The sequence below is a fragment of the Chrysochloris asiatica genome, unplaced genomic scaffold (genome assembly GCF_000296735.1).
Source record: "Chrysochloris asiatica unplaced genomic scaffold, ChrAsi1.0 scaffold00033, whole genome shotgun sequence".
NCBI lineage: Eukaryota > Metazoa > Chordata > Mammalia > Afrosoricida > Chrysochloridae > Chrysochloris > Chrysochloris asiatica.
In genome coordinates this window covers 11,773,767-11,791,016 of record NW_006408551.1, presented here as the reverse complement: position 1 = coordinate 11,791,016, position 17,250 = coordinate 11,773,767, and the positions used below count along the sequence as shown (strand labels likewise).

At 37.5% G+C, this 17,250-nt stretch overlaps 1 protein-coding gene across 1 annotated transcript in view; it reads right to left on the bottom strand.

Moving 5' to 3' along the window:
* MON2 (MON2 homolog (S. cerevisiae)) overlaps positions 1 to 17,250 on the bottom strand; it is a 179,294-nt gene that overhangs the window by 105,762 nt on the left and 56,282 nt on the right. Inside the window, exons 10-14 of the mRNA XM_006859606.1 lie at positions 9,753 to 9,877; positions 9,048 to 9,187; positions 7,622 to 7,775; positions 5,202 to 5,434; positions 4,233 to 4,314 (exon numbers count right to left, since the gene is read on the bottom strand). Coding sequence (XP_006859668.1) covers positions 4,233 to 4,314; positions 5,202 to 5,434; positions 7,622 to 7,775; positions 9,048 to 9,187; positions 9,753 to 9,877 — 734 coding nt within the window. The remainder of the gene's footprint in view (positions 1 to 4,232; positions 4,315 to 5,201; positions 5,435 to 7,621; positions 7,776 to 9,047; positions 9,188 to 9,752; positions 9,878 to 17,250) is intronic.

The following is a 17,250-nucleotide window of genomic DNA, read 5'->3' as shown; positions in this document are numbered from 1 at the left end:
CCAGAGCTCAACTAGAGGAATATAAAGAAATGTGATGAAGGAACCAAGTGCAACTTGCTACAATTTGATCAATTTGGCCTATATTTATGGATGTAATAGCTCAAAATACCAACTAAGAGGGGAGGCGTCGTCACATCAAGGATCAAGCCTGTCCTCGCAGTATACAGTGCTGATAGGGTCAGGAAAATTAGACAATGGCTACCTAAAATGGGGGTGGCTATAAAAAAGTGACTGGCTTACAAGTTTTCAAGAGGGAATTTAGTTTTAGATCGTATGGCGAAGGTAAAACCCCTCTGAATAGTTTTCATCTTGTCTAGATGGGTCTGGTGAAAGGAGATAGGGATAGGACTCTTTTGATTCTATAGTCAGTAATTGTTATGACTAATTGCAATTGTCACACTGTAAAGGTAAATGTTTTGTAGCATAAAGGGGGAGTAGTTAATCTTACATTCCAGGAACAGAGGGCCCTAAGACCATTAAGAGAGAAGAGCATGAGAGGAACATGGGACCCTAACCAGAGAAGCAGCAACACCAGAGATGGAGGCAGAGGTGATGGTATGGAGAGATAGAGCTGCTGAGGACTCTAGACTCATGGAAAGAGAAAGGCTGTGTGCTGGTGGGCCAGGAGGCTGGCTTGCAGAATGTGCCCTTTGTTTGTTTAAATGATTATATATTCCTGATTGTTTATATGTACATAAAAAAAACAAAACAAAACAAAAAAACCCAGAGAGAATAGAAGCAAATACTGTTAAATGATGATGCATGAAGGGGACTATAATCATTGTAATGTAACAAAATATGATAGGATGAGTGCAAAACCACTGTTCTCCCATGTAAACTATCACTCAATCCACAATAAAAGCTATTTAAAAAAAAAAAAAATTAAAGGGGCAGAGAAGTACAACTGAATCAATGGAAGGTCAAATTGGTGAGCCTGAAAACAAATCTCTCAATATTCATCTGCTAGTGGAGCAATCAAAAAAAAAAAAAAAAAAAACCAAAACAAAGATAGCCTAATAATTATGTGGGACACCAACAAGAGGAATAATTTATGTATGACTTGAATTTTAGAACAGGAAGAGTAGCCAAAAATCACAGAAAATTGTTAAAGAATTACTGGAGGAAAACTTTCCAAACATAGTGAAAGATGAGAAGATTTGCATTCAAGAAGCTGAACCGACTCCAAACACATTTGGCCCCAAAAGAAAATCACCAAGACATATTATAATCAAACTCTTGAAAACCACAGACAAGGAAAGACTCCTGAGATCAGCTTGGGTGAAAAGTTAACTCTAATACAACTAAGGAGTTCTGTTGTGGAGCTGTAGGATAAGCACTCGACCACAGGTGGGTTTGAATCGCAAGGTTGGCGGTTCAAACTTACCAGCCGCTCCTCAGAAACCCTATACAGGGTCACTATGAGTCGGAACTGACTCAACAGCACATAACAAAATCAACAATGACAACTACAACTAAACTCTAACTTATTAGCAGAAATTAAGCAGGCAAGAAGACAATAGATGACAAGAAAAAAATTGTCAACCAAAAGTCATATTTGCAGCAAAATTGTCCATAAAATATGGTGATTAATTTAAGACATTTACAGATAAAAAGAAATTAAAAGAATTCGTAAAATCTACACCAGCTTTACGAAAAATACTAAAGGGAATTCTTTGGCTAGAAAACCAACAAACATCAGACAACAACTTGAGATTAGCATACATGACAATATCACCCAGAATTCAACAAAGATATACAAGTATCCAAAGTAAAACAAATCTACAAGACTGAAAGAGGGGAACCAGGGTTTTAAGTTTATGATAAAAACAACAACAAAACCAAACCAAGAGGGAATAGTATAGTTTCAGAACTTCCAAATGAAGATGAAATCCAGTACATTTCAAGAAAAAAATTCAATAAAAATCTAATTATAACCCTAAAACTAGACTAAGTTCCTACTCCTAGCCCTAGCTCAACCCCTACCCAACACTCATCCTAGTTCTAACCATAACCACTTTTTTGCAGGACAATGCAGATTGGCAAATTGCCTTGGAAATTTTTTCGGGACAAACTCTATCCCACCTTCCCAGTAACCCCCACAGGTAAATGTTGCCTTTTGATCTTGAATGATTGACCATTCCATCATGAGCATACCTTTCTTGTGTTGTTGTGCCCCCTATATACCTATCTATTGCTTGGCTGAAAATTGGGTCATGAAGGTGAGTTCCATTCCAGACCTCAAGGGTGGTTGAGGGTTACAGTCTCGGATACCTCCAGTCTCTTTCCAACCATTAAGCCTGGTTTTTGTTTTTTAGTTTTTTTAAAAATAATTTTGAGTTTGGGTGCACCAAATGCAAAACTCTTTAGAATTCTTGTTCATGAATGGAATAAAATATAGATTTTTCTCCTTCTGACAATGAACTAAAAAAATTTTCAACCCTTTGATATAAAGATTACTTTGAAAACATGTAAAAGTCATATTTTATATTGATGAAACAGAGAAACTGAGAATAATTTTATAATTCAAATGTATTGGGAATTTTCCCATTCTCCTTATACAGAGTACTATGAAAATACATAAAACTCTTTAGAATTCCTGTGAATGAACAGGAAAAATGCATATTATCTTCTGTAAACTGCATAATTTAAAAAAATACATGAAACTAAAGAATTCCACTTAATGAATAGGAGAAACCATATGTTTGTTTGTTTTTCCAGTCTCACACTGCATTGGAAATGTCCCCAACTTGGAATACAAATTGTACTTTAAAATCATATACAATTTTTTTATCCTTTTTTTTCCCCTCATGCATGTGATTCAGTGGGAAGTTTCTGTAGTTATAATACAAAGATTATTTTGTACATATGGAAAACAGCATAGAATTCCTGTTCATGAATGTGCCATTCTGTATATATATTTTGTCATTCACATATCTATTGGAAACATTCCCATCCTTCTAAAACAAAAAGAGTTTTGAAAATGCTTCAAAATCTTTACATATTATACTCATAAAAGAAAAAAATCTGTGTTTACTTTCATTTGTGAATAAAAGATTACGGTACTGTGAATTTACTTTTCAATACCAAGTCTTCTTAACCCTTACCAAAATGATTTAGTGGAACCAGGCAAATAGGGTATATAGGATTCTACACCAGGATTGGTTAGTTTGCCATTCCGCTAGATTTAAAAGGAGCCATCTCAGAAGCAGGAACAGATGATCCCAGAACAATCAAGAAAGCAGAGTCAATGTACAGAGCTTGAGGTGTGGTGGCAACAGAGGCAGTAGCAAGGAGACAGACACAAAACAGCTGTCAGCTTGCCAGCCCCTGGTTTGAGTAAAGCTGGGTGACAAGGCTCAGGAAGCTGACTAACAGAATATGTCCTTTAACGCGGGCCTGAACAAGGCTGAGGTAAAGGGATTATGAAGCTGAGAGGCAGAAGACAAAAGTGAGGTGTGTCTGCAGTAAGGCAGAGAAGAGGGGCGTTCCTGACTGGCAATGCACTGCATTTGCAGTTGTTTCTGATCCTGAATTGTACTCTATTCACTTCCCTAATAAACACCATAATCATACTGTCTCAGTTCTGTGTGACTATTGAAAGGGATTATCAAACCCAGATCAGAAGCAGAGAGTGGTGTGGGTGGGATGGATGGTGTCAGAAGAGGGCAAAGCAAGTTGCGAAGGGTGAAAGCATGTCTGACTTTTACTTCATAGTTATTGGCCTTGAGCTGACTTTGAGTTTCAGTTTCCTTCCCCATTGTGAAGTCATAAGAAATCAGACATGGCCTCCATACCATTTCTGCACAGGTTCAAAGTACTATTCTGGCCTCATGAAACAGACTTATTTAACTATGTAAACCTCATTAGATTTCCTGTGAATCTGTGAACTAATAGGAAAAATGCATATAAAATTTCTAATTTATACAATTTTAAGAAACATGAAAACTCTTGAATTAAAAAAAAAAGTAGTAGTAGGTTAAGTCTGAAAACAAGCAAGGCATTCTTTAATTTGGGGGGATTACATTTCCCATTCAAAGGTGATAAGAATTCTAGTGGGGAACAGAGCAAGGAAATTCTAGGCAAACAGTAATAGAAAAAGAGTATTAAGGAATAGTACAGCATAAATAAATAGTACTAGAGAAAAATATATTATTAGCTCAAACTGAAATAATACACTTAAATTCTTTTTTTACTTGCTATGTGTCATATGAAACTTATAGAGACGTTAATACCTGGCATCAAGAAGAAGGGAGAGTGCAGCAAGAAGACCACACCAGCAGGCATTCACCATTTCCTCCCAGACGGCTCTGCTAACTTAAAGAAAAAGATACACAATATCTGATGATAATTATTCTAAAATCTACCTGGTCATTTCACAATACATCAAATAAACTTTTAATATTTACAATATATCTGAACAAACAGCAAATTGAAAACCATAATGTAGTTTGATTTCAAGAAGTCTTAAACAAGTTAACTGGTTGCTATCTTTAAATATGTATCTGTAAAACACCAAAAAAAATTAAATAAATTTTAAAAATCAGTAAATTCTGCAATTCTGAATAAAACAAAGAAATTGAATAATCTAATTTATCACCATTAAATTTAATCTCAAGAGAAAATGATGTTGTAGGATAAACACTGAACTGCTAACATCAAGATCTATGATTCAAACCTACCAGTTGATCCTTGCAAACTCTATACAGGGTCACTATGAGTCGGAACCGACTCCACAGCACTTAAACAACAACATTTATCTTCATCAGTCCCTATTCTCTTTCCCATTCATCAGGCCAACATTTCAGTCTGTGTGAACAGCTGAAAATGAGGGTGAGTGAAGAATAACCAGCTGTCTCAGCCAGAAGATTGGCTAGATATATGGCAAATTGAGCAAACAAATAAATATGTGGAATAAAATGGATGCCAGGTTTCTCACTGTTGGGGAAGGGAGTTACACATATGAAGAGTAATATAAACCTTTTGCATTGAACTGATTTGGAGATATCTTACACATCCTATTTAAAATAAATTGTTATTGTTAAATAGTTCAGAAAAAAGTATAGTGACATGTATATGAACATAGTAAAATGCAGTAAAACTGGGAAATCAGGGCAAAAGAGAACTCTTATTTTTGTAACTTCTCTATAAATTTTAAATTATTTCAAAATAAAAATGAAATACACAGAATCACAGTCTTATACCTATTTCTTTATCCGTTTGGTCTGATGTAGACTGTAAATCTTGCTGTACTGATGACGGTGCTGGAGAAGAAGCTGCTTCAGTGGTAGTCTGACATTCTGTTTCTGCCTCTCCTAACTCTCCTTCAATCATACTAGTTATTCCACGAACAAGGTCTAACAAACAATGGAATGCTACAGACATGGCATAACCTTCAGGTATAGTTGGAGGCTCAACTTTATCCAACATCTCTAGGCTGAAATTATGAAAAAAAAATCATAACATTAGTGAGAAGCCACAAAGATTCAAGTATCTAAAATTATTTCCCTAATTTATGAATTACAGAAACTAAGAAAAGCACCACAAGGAATCCTGGTGTGGTGCTGCAAGACAGTACAATGGACCATAAGGTCAGTTTGAACTGCAAGGTCGGTGGTTGGCACTTACCAGCTGCTCCTTGGAAACCCTATACAGGGTTGCTATGAGTTGGAAACAACTTGATGGCACTTAACAACAACAATTTACAGATGAGGAAATGATATTTTAATTTAAAAGCTTAAATTGTTCAAGATAGCTCAGTTATTATTAGAAAACTAACATTTGAGTTCAGGTTATCTAAAATCAAGCCATATATTCCACCAAAAAGCTATGTAATAGGTAAAGAAGTCACTTTGTTTTATAATGCTGTTAACAATTTTCAAATCATTTCAATAAATGAGTAAATAAACAGCAATAACAAAAACCAGTCCTAGGTGGAATTCTTAAACTATGAAAAATAAAACTTATAAAGCACCTTGGACTGTTGTTGTTACATGCCATCAAGTCAGTTGTGACTCACAGCAAACCTATTTACACAAAAGAAGACATTATGTAGTTCTGTGCCAGCCTTATAATCATTGCTATGTTTAAGGCCACTGTTGCAGCTACTAAATCAATTCAACTCCTTGATGGTCTTCCTCTTCTGCAATGACCCTCTACTTTACCAAGCATGATGTCCTTCTATAAGAACTGATCCCTCCTGATGATAAGTATGAGAGACCAAGTCTAGCCATTTTCACTTCTAAGAAGCATTTTGGCTGAATTTCTTCCAAGAAATTTGTTCATTCTTCTGGCAGACCATGGTATTTATATTCAATATTCTTAGGCACTACCATAATTCAAGTCCTGGTGTGGCACTCTGGGATAAAGCACTGGACAACAAGGTCGATTTGAACCACAAGGTCTACGGTTCAAATTCACCAGCTGCTCCTTGGAAACCCTAAACAGGGTCACTATGAGTCTGAACCAACTTGACGGCACTTACCACCACCACAATTCAAAGGCACCAATTCTTTAATTTTCCTGTCCAACATTCACATACATATAAGGCGACTACCAATATCATCGCTCTGGGTCAGGCATACCTTAGTACTCAAATTAACATCTTTGCTTTAGAGAATTCTCAAGTGGTATTTTGCAGCAGATTTACCCATTGCAATACATCCTTTGATTTCTTAACTGCTGTGTTCATGGACATTGATTATGGTTCCAAGATGAAATCCTTGACAACGTCAGCATTTTCTGTTTATCATGATATTGGTTGTTGGTCAAATGTAAGGATTTTTGTTTTCTTCATATTGAGTGGTAGTCTTTGATATTCATCAGCAAGTGCCTCAAGTCTTCTTAGCTTTCAGCAACAAGGTTGTGCTATTTATATATCGCAGATTGTTAATGAATCTTTCTCTAATCCTGATACCACATTTTTCTTCATTTAGTCCAGATTCTCTGGTTATGTTCTCAGCATACAGACTGAAGAAGTACAGTGAAAGGATACAACCTTGATGAACACCTTTTTGTATTTTAAACCACAAAGTATCCCTTTCTTATGTTGGACTGATTGCCTCTTGGTGTATGTACAGATTATGCATGAGTACCATTGAATGTTCTGATACTCCCATTTTCACAATGTTATCCATAGTTTGCTATGACCCACATAGTCCAATGCCTTTGCATAGCCAATAAAACACAGGTAAAAATCTTTCCGGTAATTCTCTGCAGTTAGCTACAATCCATCTGATGTCAGCAGATACATCTCACATTCCACATCCTACTCTGAACCCAGTTTGCATTTTTGGCAGTGCCTTATCAATGTACTGCTACAACCATTTTTTAAATATCTGCAGCAAAATCTTACTTGCATGCTGAGATATTGACATTATTCGATAATTTTCACATTCCACTGGATCGCTTTTCTTCGGAAGTGCTCAGTCATCTTTGACAAGAAATTTGGAAGACAGCTACCTTACCAACCAACTAGAAGAGATCCATATATGTGCCCATTACAAAGAAAAGTGATCCAACAGAATGCCTTAGGAATAGTAGGTCAAAAGTGTTACATATGGAAAAAAATCATTTTAGGATTGCATAATATCCTTTTTTATAAAATAATGTAACTACTACTTACTAGGTGGCTTTAGCACTTCCTTGAACTGTTATAGTCAAAATAGGTATCCAAGTCCCTCTATATTCAAATGCTGGTAGTAAAGTAACACCTCCACCAATTCCCAACATTCCTGAGTTTGCTGGTGCTGAGACTGGGCCACCTGAGTTATTGTTTCCTATTAAATAAGGAGAGGAAAAGTAAAGACACCCATTACAAGTCTGTAATATTCAAATAAACACCTGGTTAATTTTCTAGAATTTCTTACACTATGGTGGTGGTGGTGTGCTGTGGAGTCGGTTCTGACTCATAGCGACCCTGTAACAGGGTTTCTGAGGCTGTAAATCTTTACGGAAACAGAAAGCCTCATCTTTCTCCCATGGAACAGCTGCTAGTTTTGAACTGCTGACTTCGCGGTTCGTAGCCCAATTCGTAACCACTACACTACCAGAGCTCTTTTTCTTATACTATAAGAATTGCATATTAAATAAGTGAAAGTTATCAATCCTATTTGAGCTACTACAGTCTCCCTGTTTCTCCAAAACATTTTTTTCTATGTATATGAAAGCTACTAATAATTGATGAAAACCTTTTGGAAATAGTGGTAGTAGCTGAACAACATGATGAATATAATTAATGTCACTGAATTGTACACTTTAACGTAGTTAAAATGACAATTTTTTTGTTACATATATTTCTACAATAAAAAATTAAAAGCTACTAATAAGTAAAAATAATGACACTTTTTATAAAATATATTTTGTTAGAACATAAAGGGAAAATGCTAGCAAGACAAAGTGGAAGAGAAAAAGGTAAAGGGAAGAAACAAGTCATATAATGATTCTCAAACAAGTTTAAATCAAGTTCACCCCTTGCCTTAAAAGAGAGACTAACAAGGAGTCATTAGTTAGAGAGCACTGAAGCTTCTGGTAAGTGATGGGGGAAAAATTAGGGATGAATAATAGTGACTGCTGTACCACACAGTGAGTATAATTAATGTCACTTAACTGTACACATGTAAAAAAATACTAAAATGTCAAATGTTTTATTATACGAATGTTTACCACAATAAGAGAGACTGAAGACTAACAGAATCTCTAGGGTCTTTATAAAGAGGCATCAAATGGTAACTTTTCTAAAATGAAGATTAGCTTCTGAACTTAAGTTACTATGTAACTGAAGAAACTAAAAGCATATCAGAGAAGAAAAAAACTGTATTCTGGAAAGAAATGAAACAGTTGTCTGAATGAGATCAAGTTACTCTTCAAGTTTTAAATCTTTACTATTAGCATACTTCAGTGATCTGAATTTCTATAGTCACAGTTGTTCTATAAAATATCCTTTCAGAATACTGGTGGTGGTGGTTATGTGCCATGGAGTCTTCAGAATAGTAGAGGTAGCAAATTATGGTGGAAAACAAAAAATAAAATCATATATAATAAGCCCTTACCAGCTTGGTTTGTTGTAGCCAATGGATTTCCAGTAGGAGGGACAAGAAACAATGACTGGATAAATGATCCCAGTGCATTCACAATATCACGGAAAACTTTGGTAGAATGCTGTTTCATATCATAAGACTGACAAAATGACCTGAAAAACAATTTTAAATGTTTCTGTAAAGACATTTGAGCATACTGCAATGTTTAAACATTTTTTTATAGCAAACATTATCAATAAATGTTTCAATTATATTATCAAAACTTAATTTTACTGCAATGACTTCAGATTGAAGTTCAGGTACTAAAATAAATTATGTTGGCTGTAGCGTAGTGGTTACAGGGCAGGCTGCTAACCTTAAGGTCAGCAGTTCGAAACCACCAGCCATTCAGGGGGAGAAAAATGAGGCTTTCTGCTCCCATAAAGGTTTACAGCCTCGGAAACCCTATGCAGGGTCATAATGAGTGGGAACCGACTCCACAGCACACCACCACCACTACATTACCTGAGCAAATTCAGATGAACATAAAACACTAAACCACACTTTTTGTTCATCTCACAGTTCTTTTCCATACCCACTCTCTTCCTCTCTGTATAAACACAGCATACAATATTCTTTGTTGAGAAAACACTTATAAAAATATACAAGAAAAAATAAACTTTTTTACTAGCATAAACATTAACCTGATCATTTAGCAAAATATGGCTGAGGTTTTACCTTAAAAGCTGAGGCTGCACACACAGTCTATGTATTGATTCCACTGCAACTGCTCGTAACCACTGTGGTTTATCTGCATCCAGAAATTTCACCAGAAGTGACAGAAATATCTCACATTCAGTTACCTAAAAAAAAAAAAATTTCTTTTGATAACACCTCTTCTTTGAATCAAAGAGAAGAAATACAAATTACATTCTTGTTCTTAACTTAGGCCACAAACAAATCAAATAAACTTTTAAGCTATCTTTTAGATTTAAAGTAAATTTAAATGCCAGAGAGTGGAGAAAAAGAGAAGGGAAAAGTAACTGCATATAGAAAAGTTAACAGTAAAAATAATCATGTTTCTATAAATATAACCTTAAAAACTCACACTAGTGGACTTGCTATTATTAGGTGTTAAATCAATTTGACTTATAGAGACCCCAAGTGAATGAGCAGAACTGAGTCACAGATTTCCTATATATAGGATAAGCACTGGCATGCTAACCACAGGTCAGTGGTTCAAACCCACCAGCTGCTCCTTAGAAACCCGAAACAGGGCACTGTGAGTTGGAACCAACTAGACTGCAGTGAACAACAACCTTTATGGAAGTCACTGCCACATTTTTCTTCCCCCGAGTCACTAAATGGATTTGAACTGCCAACCTTTTGATGCGAAGCCAAGTGCTTAACCCATTGCACCACCAGGCTCCTTACTGCTAACAAGCTTAATATCTTTTAGGAAACACTGTCCATCATTATGCAATCCCTATTCCTGCAAAATGTGAGCTGGAATAATCATGTAAACTGCTCATAGGATTATATATATGCCCCACTCTTCAATAACTACCACAGCAGTTTTTCCTTATTTTCTCCAGCTGATTTTGAAATAGAAACAATAAGCTAAAGGAAAGTTTGTTTTTGTTGTTATTAAGTGCCATCAAGTTAGTTCCAACCTAAAGCATCCCTATATAGGGTTTCCAAGGAGCAGCTGGTGAGCTTGAATCACTAACCTTGCGGTTCAAACCGACTTTGCAGTCCAGTGCATTAACTCACAGTGCCACACCAGGAATCCAAAGGAAGCTTAGCATAAATTTTCTAGTGGGAAAAGAAGAAGGAACCGATGGTGGTTGTCAGGTATAAGACATATAAAGTACTTACAAAAGAGTCTGATACACAATTTCACTCTATTAAGTACTAGCTATGGAGTCCTTGTGTGGCGCTGTGGGTTAATGCACGATACTGCAAGGCCGGCTGAACTGAAAGATCGGTGGTTCAAGCTTACCAGTTGCTCCTCAGAAACCCTATACAGGGTCACTATGGGTCGAAACCGACATGAAGGGACTTAACAACAACAACATACCAACTCCACAGCATACCACCACCACCATCATGACTACGGAGTCCTTGGCGTGGCACAGTAGGTTAAGGTGCTGGACTGTAAAGTAGATTTGAATTGCTAGGTCTATGGTTCAAGCTCACCAGCTACTCCTTGGAAATGCTATACAGGGTCGCTATGGGTCGGAACCAACTTAACAGCACTAAACAATAATTAACAATCGTGGATTAATGTGCTAGACTTCAAGGTCAGTTTGAACTGTAAGGTTGGCAGTGATTCAAGCTCACCAGACACTCCTTGGAAACCACATACAGGGTCGCTAAGGGTCGTAACAGACTCGAGAGCACTTGACAACAACAACAAGTCATGACTATTATTATTAATAAAGGCATCATCTCCTTATGAAATACTAGTTCTTGGATGTTTCAACTGTGATTGCCCCAGAATGAGTGAGCCACAGCTTGGGTAAGAGATTTGGGAATTACAACATCCCTCAGGATTCAAAGTTCAAAGTATCAGTAGTTGGCATCTCCTAATGCCTTTAGTATCTTTTACTGGATGCTTAAAAATAGAATATATAACCATGGTGATAAAAGAGGGAGCATGAAAACCAACTTAGACTGCTTATGATGAAATTATATGGCAGAGGTCTGTCACTGTCCTAAATATGAGATAGCTGACAAGCACTAAATCAGAATCCGATGTCTCAGCTTCTTCTTCCACTGAACTTGAGCATGACAACAAGCTATGCAATCTTCTTACAAAGGATAAAAGTACTCTCACCTTCCTGAGAAATCAAATGAGAAAAATATAAGAATGAAAACTTTCTCTAAGTATGATAAAGTTCCAAACAATTTCAGAGAGCATTATTTTTTCTACAGAAAAAGAACCTTCAAAAAGAAGAGAAAGAATCCTAAAAGAAAAATGATGCTAGTATAGAATATAGAACAATGTGCCTACTAAAGGGTTTTCACATTAGTAGGTCATTCAAAAAGTACAACTGCTTTAGAGTGAAATTAGAACATGAGCATGGTGGTGGAATTTAAGGCTCATTAGCTAGGTTTTCAGGCCACTTGAAGCTCCCCAAAACATCAAGAACAGAACATGCAGCAGAATGGTGGCTTAGGCAGACATGCTACACAGACCCTCTACAACAAAAACACGAGAGACCAAATGACCAGATGACAACCCTGGAACAATGAACTACAAAGGAGAGAATAGGGAAGTGGACTGAATATTGGCTAGGGGGAGAAGCTGAACAGGGACAGAGGGAGAGGAAACAGATGGGTAAACTGTCAGCAGGCCTGACTTGGTGCAGCCACCTTGAACTTCTCCAAGCAGCACTGGATCCAGACAGCATTCTGAAGGTGCAGATGTACAACCGGGGCTGGTGATGAGAAAGGTACAATTCTCTCTTGTTCTCCACTTTGTCTTGGTGGCCAAAGGCATGGCCAGCCTTCACACTCATCCACCCAACCTGTACAACTCCTGCTCTGCCAAAGGTCAGAGCCACACTGTTGTGAGTCAGACACCAAGTACACTGAAGCAAGGGCACTGAGAAATGGGGGTAATGAAAAGATTTTAGCTTACCTGGCACTTAAGAACAACAAAGTAAAATAGAACCTGAATAGCCATCTTAGAACAGTGACTATATAGTTAAAATTTAATTCCCTTTATCGCTACATTCCATAATTAATTACTTCTTTTCAATCTTCAAAGCAGAAGTTGTAGCTCAAAGAAGGAGGAAAACTCTCCTCCCAGGAACAAAGGCAAAATCAGCGAACAAGAACTGTTGGAACAGTCACCATGTTTAGACATGACCATCCTAACTACTGAAGCAATTACCCTAACTACAGGAAAGGAAAAACAATACAATGCCTGACCACAAGTTCTGTAATCTTGATTTTCTTCACCCTTAAAAGCCTCAGGCTTCCCTCCAATTGGGGAATACAGATCTGGAAGATTTCAATACACAAATACTTTGCTTTAAGCCTTGTCTCTGAGTATTAGCTAATTTAGCAGGAGGTGACTAAGAACTCCTTTTATATGGTTGCAGCACCATGACTGTGTCGGGAAGCATGTGACAGAATGTGCAGAGCAGGTCCCCGAATAATCCACAACAAGCAGGAACTCTCATAACTAGCTGCCCTACCACCAACTGCCCTCAGAGTCTAATAGAATTCCTTCTGGGAACAAAGACCATGACCTCAAACATAATTAGGGCCTGAATGAACTATTTCAGATGAGGTGCCCTGACCACTGAAAGACTTAGGCCTACAAGGAACTCCATCTAGGGCTGGGTGCTCCACCCTCCTTCTCTGCCTCCCCTTGATGAGCTTCTTGGCTGGCAAACTGTGCCAATCAAGTCTTGTCATCCTGGTTTCTATGAAGCATTCTCGTAGATTTGTCAGTTCTTCTGGAAGCCCATGGTACTTTTAATATTCTTGTCCAACACTATAATTCAAATGCATTCATTCTTCTGTCTTCCTTATTCATTGTTCAATTTTCACACACATATGAGGTACCTGAAAATACCATGTCGAGTCAGGTGCACCTTAGTCCTCAAAATGATACTTTGTTCGTTAACATTTTAAAGAGGTTTAGTGCAGCAAATTTGCCTACTATGTTTGACTTTTTGACTAGTGCTTCCATGACAGTTGACTGTGAATACAAGCAAAATTAAGTCACTGACAATTTCCTTCGGTATGGGTTGCATCTCAAAGTCAGGAAAACAAAAATCCTCACCACTGGACCAATAAACAACATTTTTATCAATGGAGAAAAGACTGAAGTTGTCAAGGACTTCATTCTTCTTGGATCAACTATCAACATTCACAGAAGCAGTAGTCAAGAGATCAGACGATGTATTGCATTGGGCAAATCTGCTGCACAGGAACTTTTTAAAGTGTTGAGGAGCGGAGATGTAAACTTGAGGACTAAGGTGTGCCTGACCCAAGCCATGGTATTTTCAATAACCTCATATGGATGCCAAAGCTGGACAGTGAATAAGGAAGATCATAGAAGAATTGATGCCTTTGAGTTGTGGTGTTGGAGGAGAATACTAAAAGTGCCATGGACTGCCAAAAGAACCAATAGATCTGTTTGGAAGAAGTGCAGCCAGAGTGCTCCTTGGAGGCCAGGATGGCTAAGCTTCGTCTCTCATACTTTGGACATATTGTCAGGAGGGAACAGTCACTGGAGGAGGATGTCATGCTGGGTAAAATGGAGGGTCACAGAAAAAGAGGAAGACCCCCAACGAGACGAATCAGCCAGGTGGCCTCATTGATGGCGTCAAGTGTGGCAGCAGTAGTGAGGTTGGCCCAGGATCGAACATCGTTTCGTTCTGCTGTGCATGGGGTCGTTATGAGTCAGTTCCGACTCGATAGCACCTGACAACAACAACAATGTAGGTTCCAGTTGTCAGGATTTTCCTTTTCTTTACATTTTAATGCAATCCATATTGAAGGCTGCACGGTCTTTGATCTTCATAAGAGTATTTTAAGTTCTCTTCTCTTCCAGAAAGCATGGCCGTATCATCTGCACATCACAAGTTGTTAATGAATCTTCCCCCAATCTTAATGTCACATTCTTGTTCATACAGTCCAGTTTCTCAGATTATGTGCTCAGCATACAGACTGAATAAGTATGGTAAAAGGATACAACCTTGACACACCTTTCCTTATTTTAAACCATTCAGTATCCATTTGTTCTGTTCTCAACAACTTGGTATATACAGGTTCTTCATGAACACAATTAAGTATTCTGGTATACTAATTCTTTGCAATGTTATCCATAACTTGTCAAGATCCACACAGTCAAAAGCCTTTGCATAATCAATAAAGCACAAGCAAATACTAGTCTATGAGTCTCTGCTTATAGTCAGTATCCACATGATGTCAGCAGTGATAACCCTCACTCCATTTCCTTTTCTGAATCCAACTGGAATTTATGGCAGTTACCTGCTAATGTACTGTTGCAACCATTTTTAAATTTTCAACAACAATTTACTTCCACTTCTCTTTGGTGTGGGTACAACTATGGATCTCTTCCAATTGGTTGGCAAGGTAGCTGCCTTTCAAATTTTTTGGCACAGTTGAGTGAGCACCACTAGTGCTGTATCAGTTTGTTAAAAAAAATTTCAATTTGAATTTCGTCAATTCCTGAGAGCCTTGTTTTTCACCAGTAACTTCAGTGCAGGCTACGCTTCTTCCTTCAGTACCATCAGTTCTTCAGTATATGCTGCTACCTCTTGAAATGGCTGAACATCAAGCATTTTGGTACAGTGATTCTGTGTATTCCTTCCATCTTCTCTTGATGTTTCCTGCATCAGTCGATATATTTCCCACAGTATCCTTCAATATTGTAAATCAAGGCTTGAATTTTTTATTCAGTCCTTTCAGCTTGAGAAACGCTGAGCATGTTATCTTCCCTTCTGGATTTCTATCTCCAAGTTTCTTCAAATTTCATCGTAATACTTTGTCTTCTCTAGCTGGCCTTTGAAATTGTCTGGTCAGCTCTTGTACTTCCTCATTTCTGCCATTCACTTTAGCTTCTCTACATGCAAGACCAATTTTTAGAGACTCTTCTAACATCCATTTTGGTCTTTTCTTTCTTGCCTGTGTTTTTAATGACCTTTTGCCTTCTTCCTATCTGATACTCTTGATGTCAGGTGATATATATGCATGGTCTTTTTTTTTTTTTTTTGGCTTTCGTGGACTTGTTTTAATTTTCTTCAGCTTTAGCCAGAACTTGCATTTGAGCAATTGACAGTCTCTTCTAGTTTGTCTCACCCTTGTTTTGACTGATGATATTAAGCTTTTCCCATGATCTGGTCCCAAAGATTTGATTATGGTGTATTCCATCTGATAAGGTCCCTGTGTACTGTTGCCTTTTATGCTGTTTAGAAAGGTGTTTGCAATGACTAAGTTGCTGGTCTTATTCTATCATATAATCTCCAGGATAATTTCCATCCCCACGGCCATATTTTCCAACTACTGATCCTTCCTCTTTTTCCAAACTCCACATTTCAATCACCAGTAATTTTCTATGTATCTTGATTACATGTTTGATCAACTTCAGACTCAAAAGGTTTTCCTTTTCTTTACATTGAAGTGCAATCCATATTGAAGGTTGGCAGAATCTTTCAATTTCATTATCACTTATTTTAATGGTTGGTACATAAATTTGAAGAATAGTGGTATTAACTGGTCTTCCTTGTAGGCAGGCATATGGATATTATCCTGCCACAGACAACAATGTACTTCAAAACAGATTATGACAAAATGGCAAACTATAGCCTTATCTTAATTTAATCGTATAAACCAGCTCTCTAGATAGGGTGCAGTTCTCCTAAAACCACCCTGATAATACTTAGGAAATGACAAAGAGGTGGGATACTGTTAGCTTAGTCACAGGATTAAAGCCTTCTAAACACTATGAAGTAGCCTGGGTGGTACAAATTTACATTTCAAAATTGAAATACTTTTTCTTAAACAGACTATAAATAATTATAATACAGAAAATATAACAGCTGACCGGAAAAAGCTTTCCATCTTTAGAGAGACTGAGCTATTTTTCACTTATACTCAACAAATGCAACTGACCTTTCAAAACATCTAAACAGTAATCACTGTAAAGACTCAGGACTTCTCTCATTTTAATTGAATACAGTAAGACAACAACAATGTCTTGGCTTTTTTCAATTAAATATTAGCTGATTGGTTGTATGCCATGGAGTTGGTTCTGACTCATAATGACCCTGTATAGGGTTTGCTGGTGGTGGTGGTGGTGGTGGTGGTGGTGGTAGTGATGGTATGCCGTGGAGTCGGTTCTGACGTTGTTGTTGTCAGGTGCCATCGAGTCAGACTGATAGCGACCCTATATGGGGTTTCCAAGGCTATAAATCTTTATGGGAGCAGAAAGCCTCCTCTTTCTCCCGTGGAACCACTGGTAGTTTGGAACTGCTGACCTTGAGGGTAGCAGCCCGACTCGTAACCACTACACTACCAGAGCTCCTTTCAATTAAATATAATTACTTGAAATTCTACAGAAACCTTTTCAGTGTAATAGTAATTGTAATTTAAAAGTCAAAAAGAAGGACAACAAACAAGATGGCGGATCGGGTGGACATATAGCAGAGAGCTCCGCCAACAACAACACAGAATACCTGGCCAAGCAGTT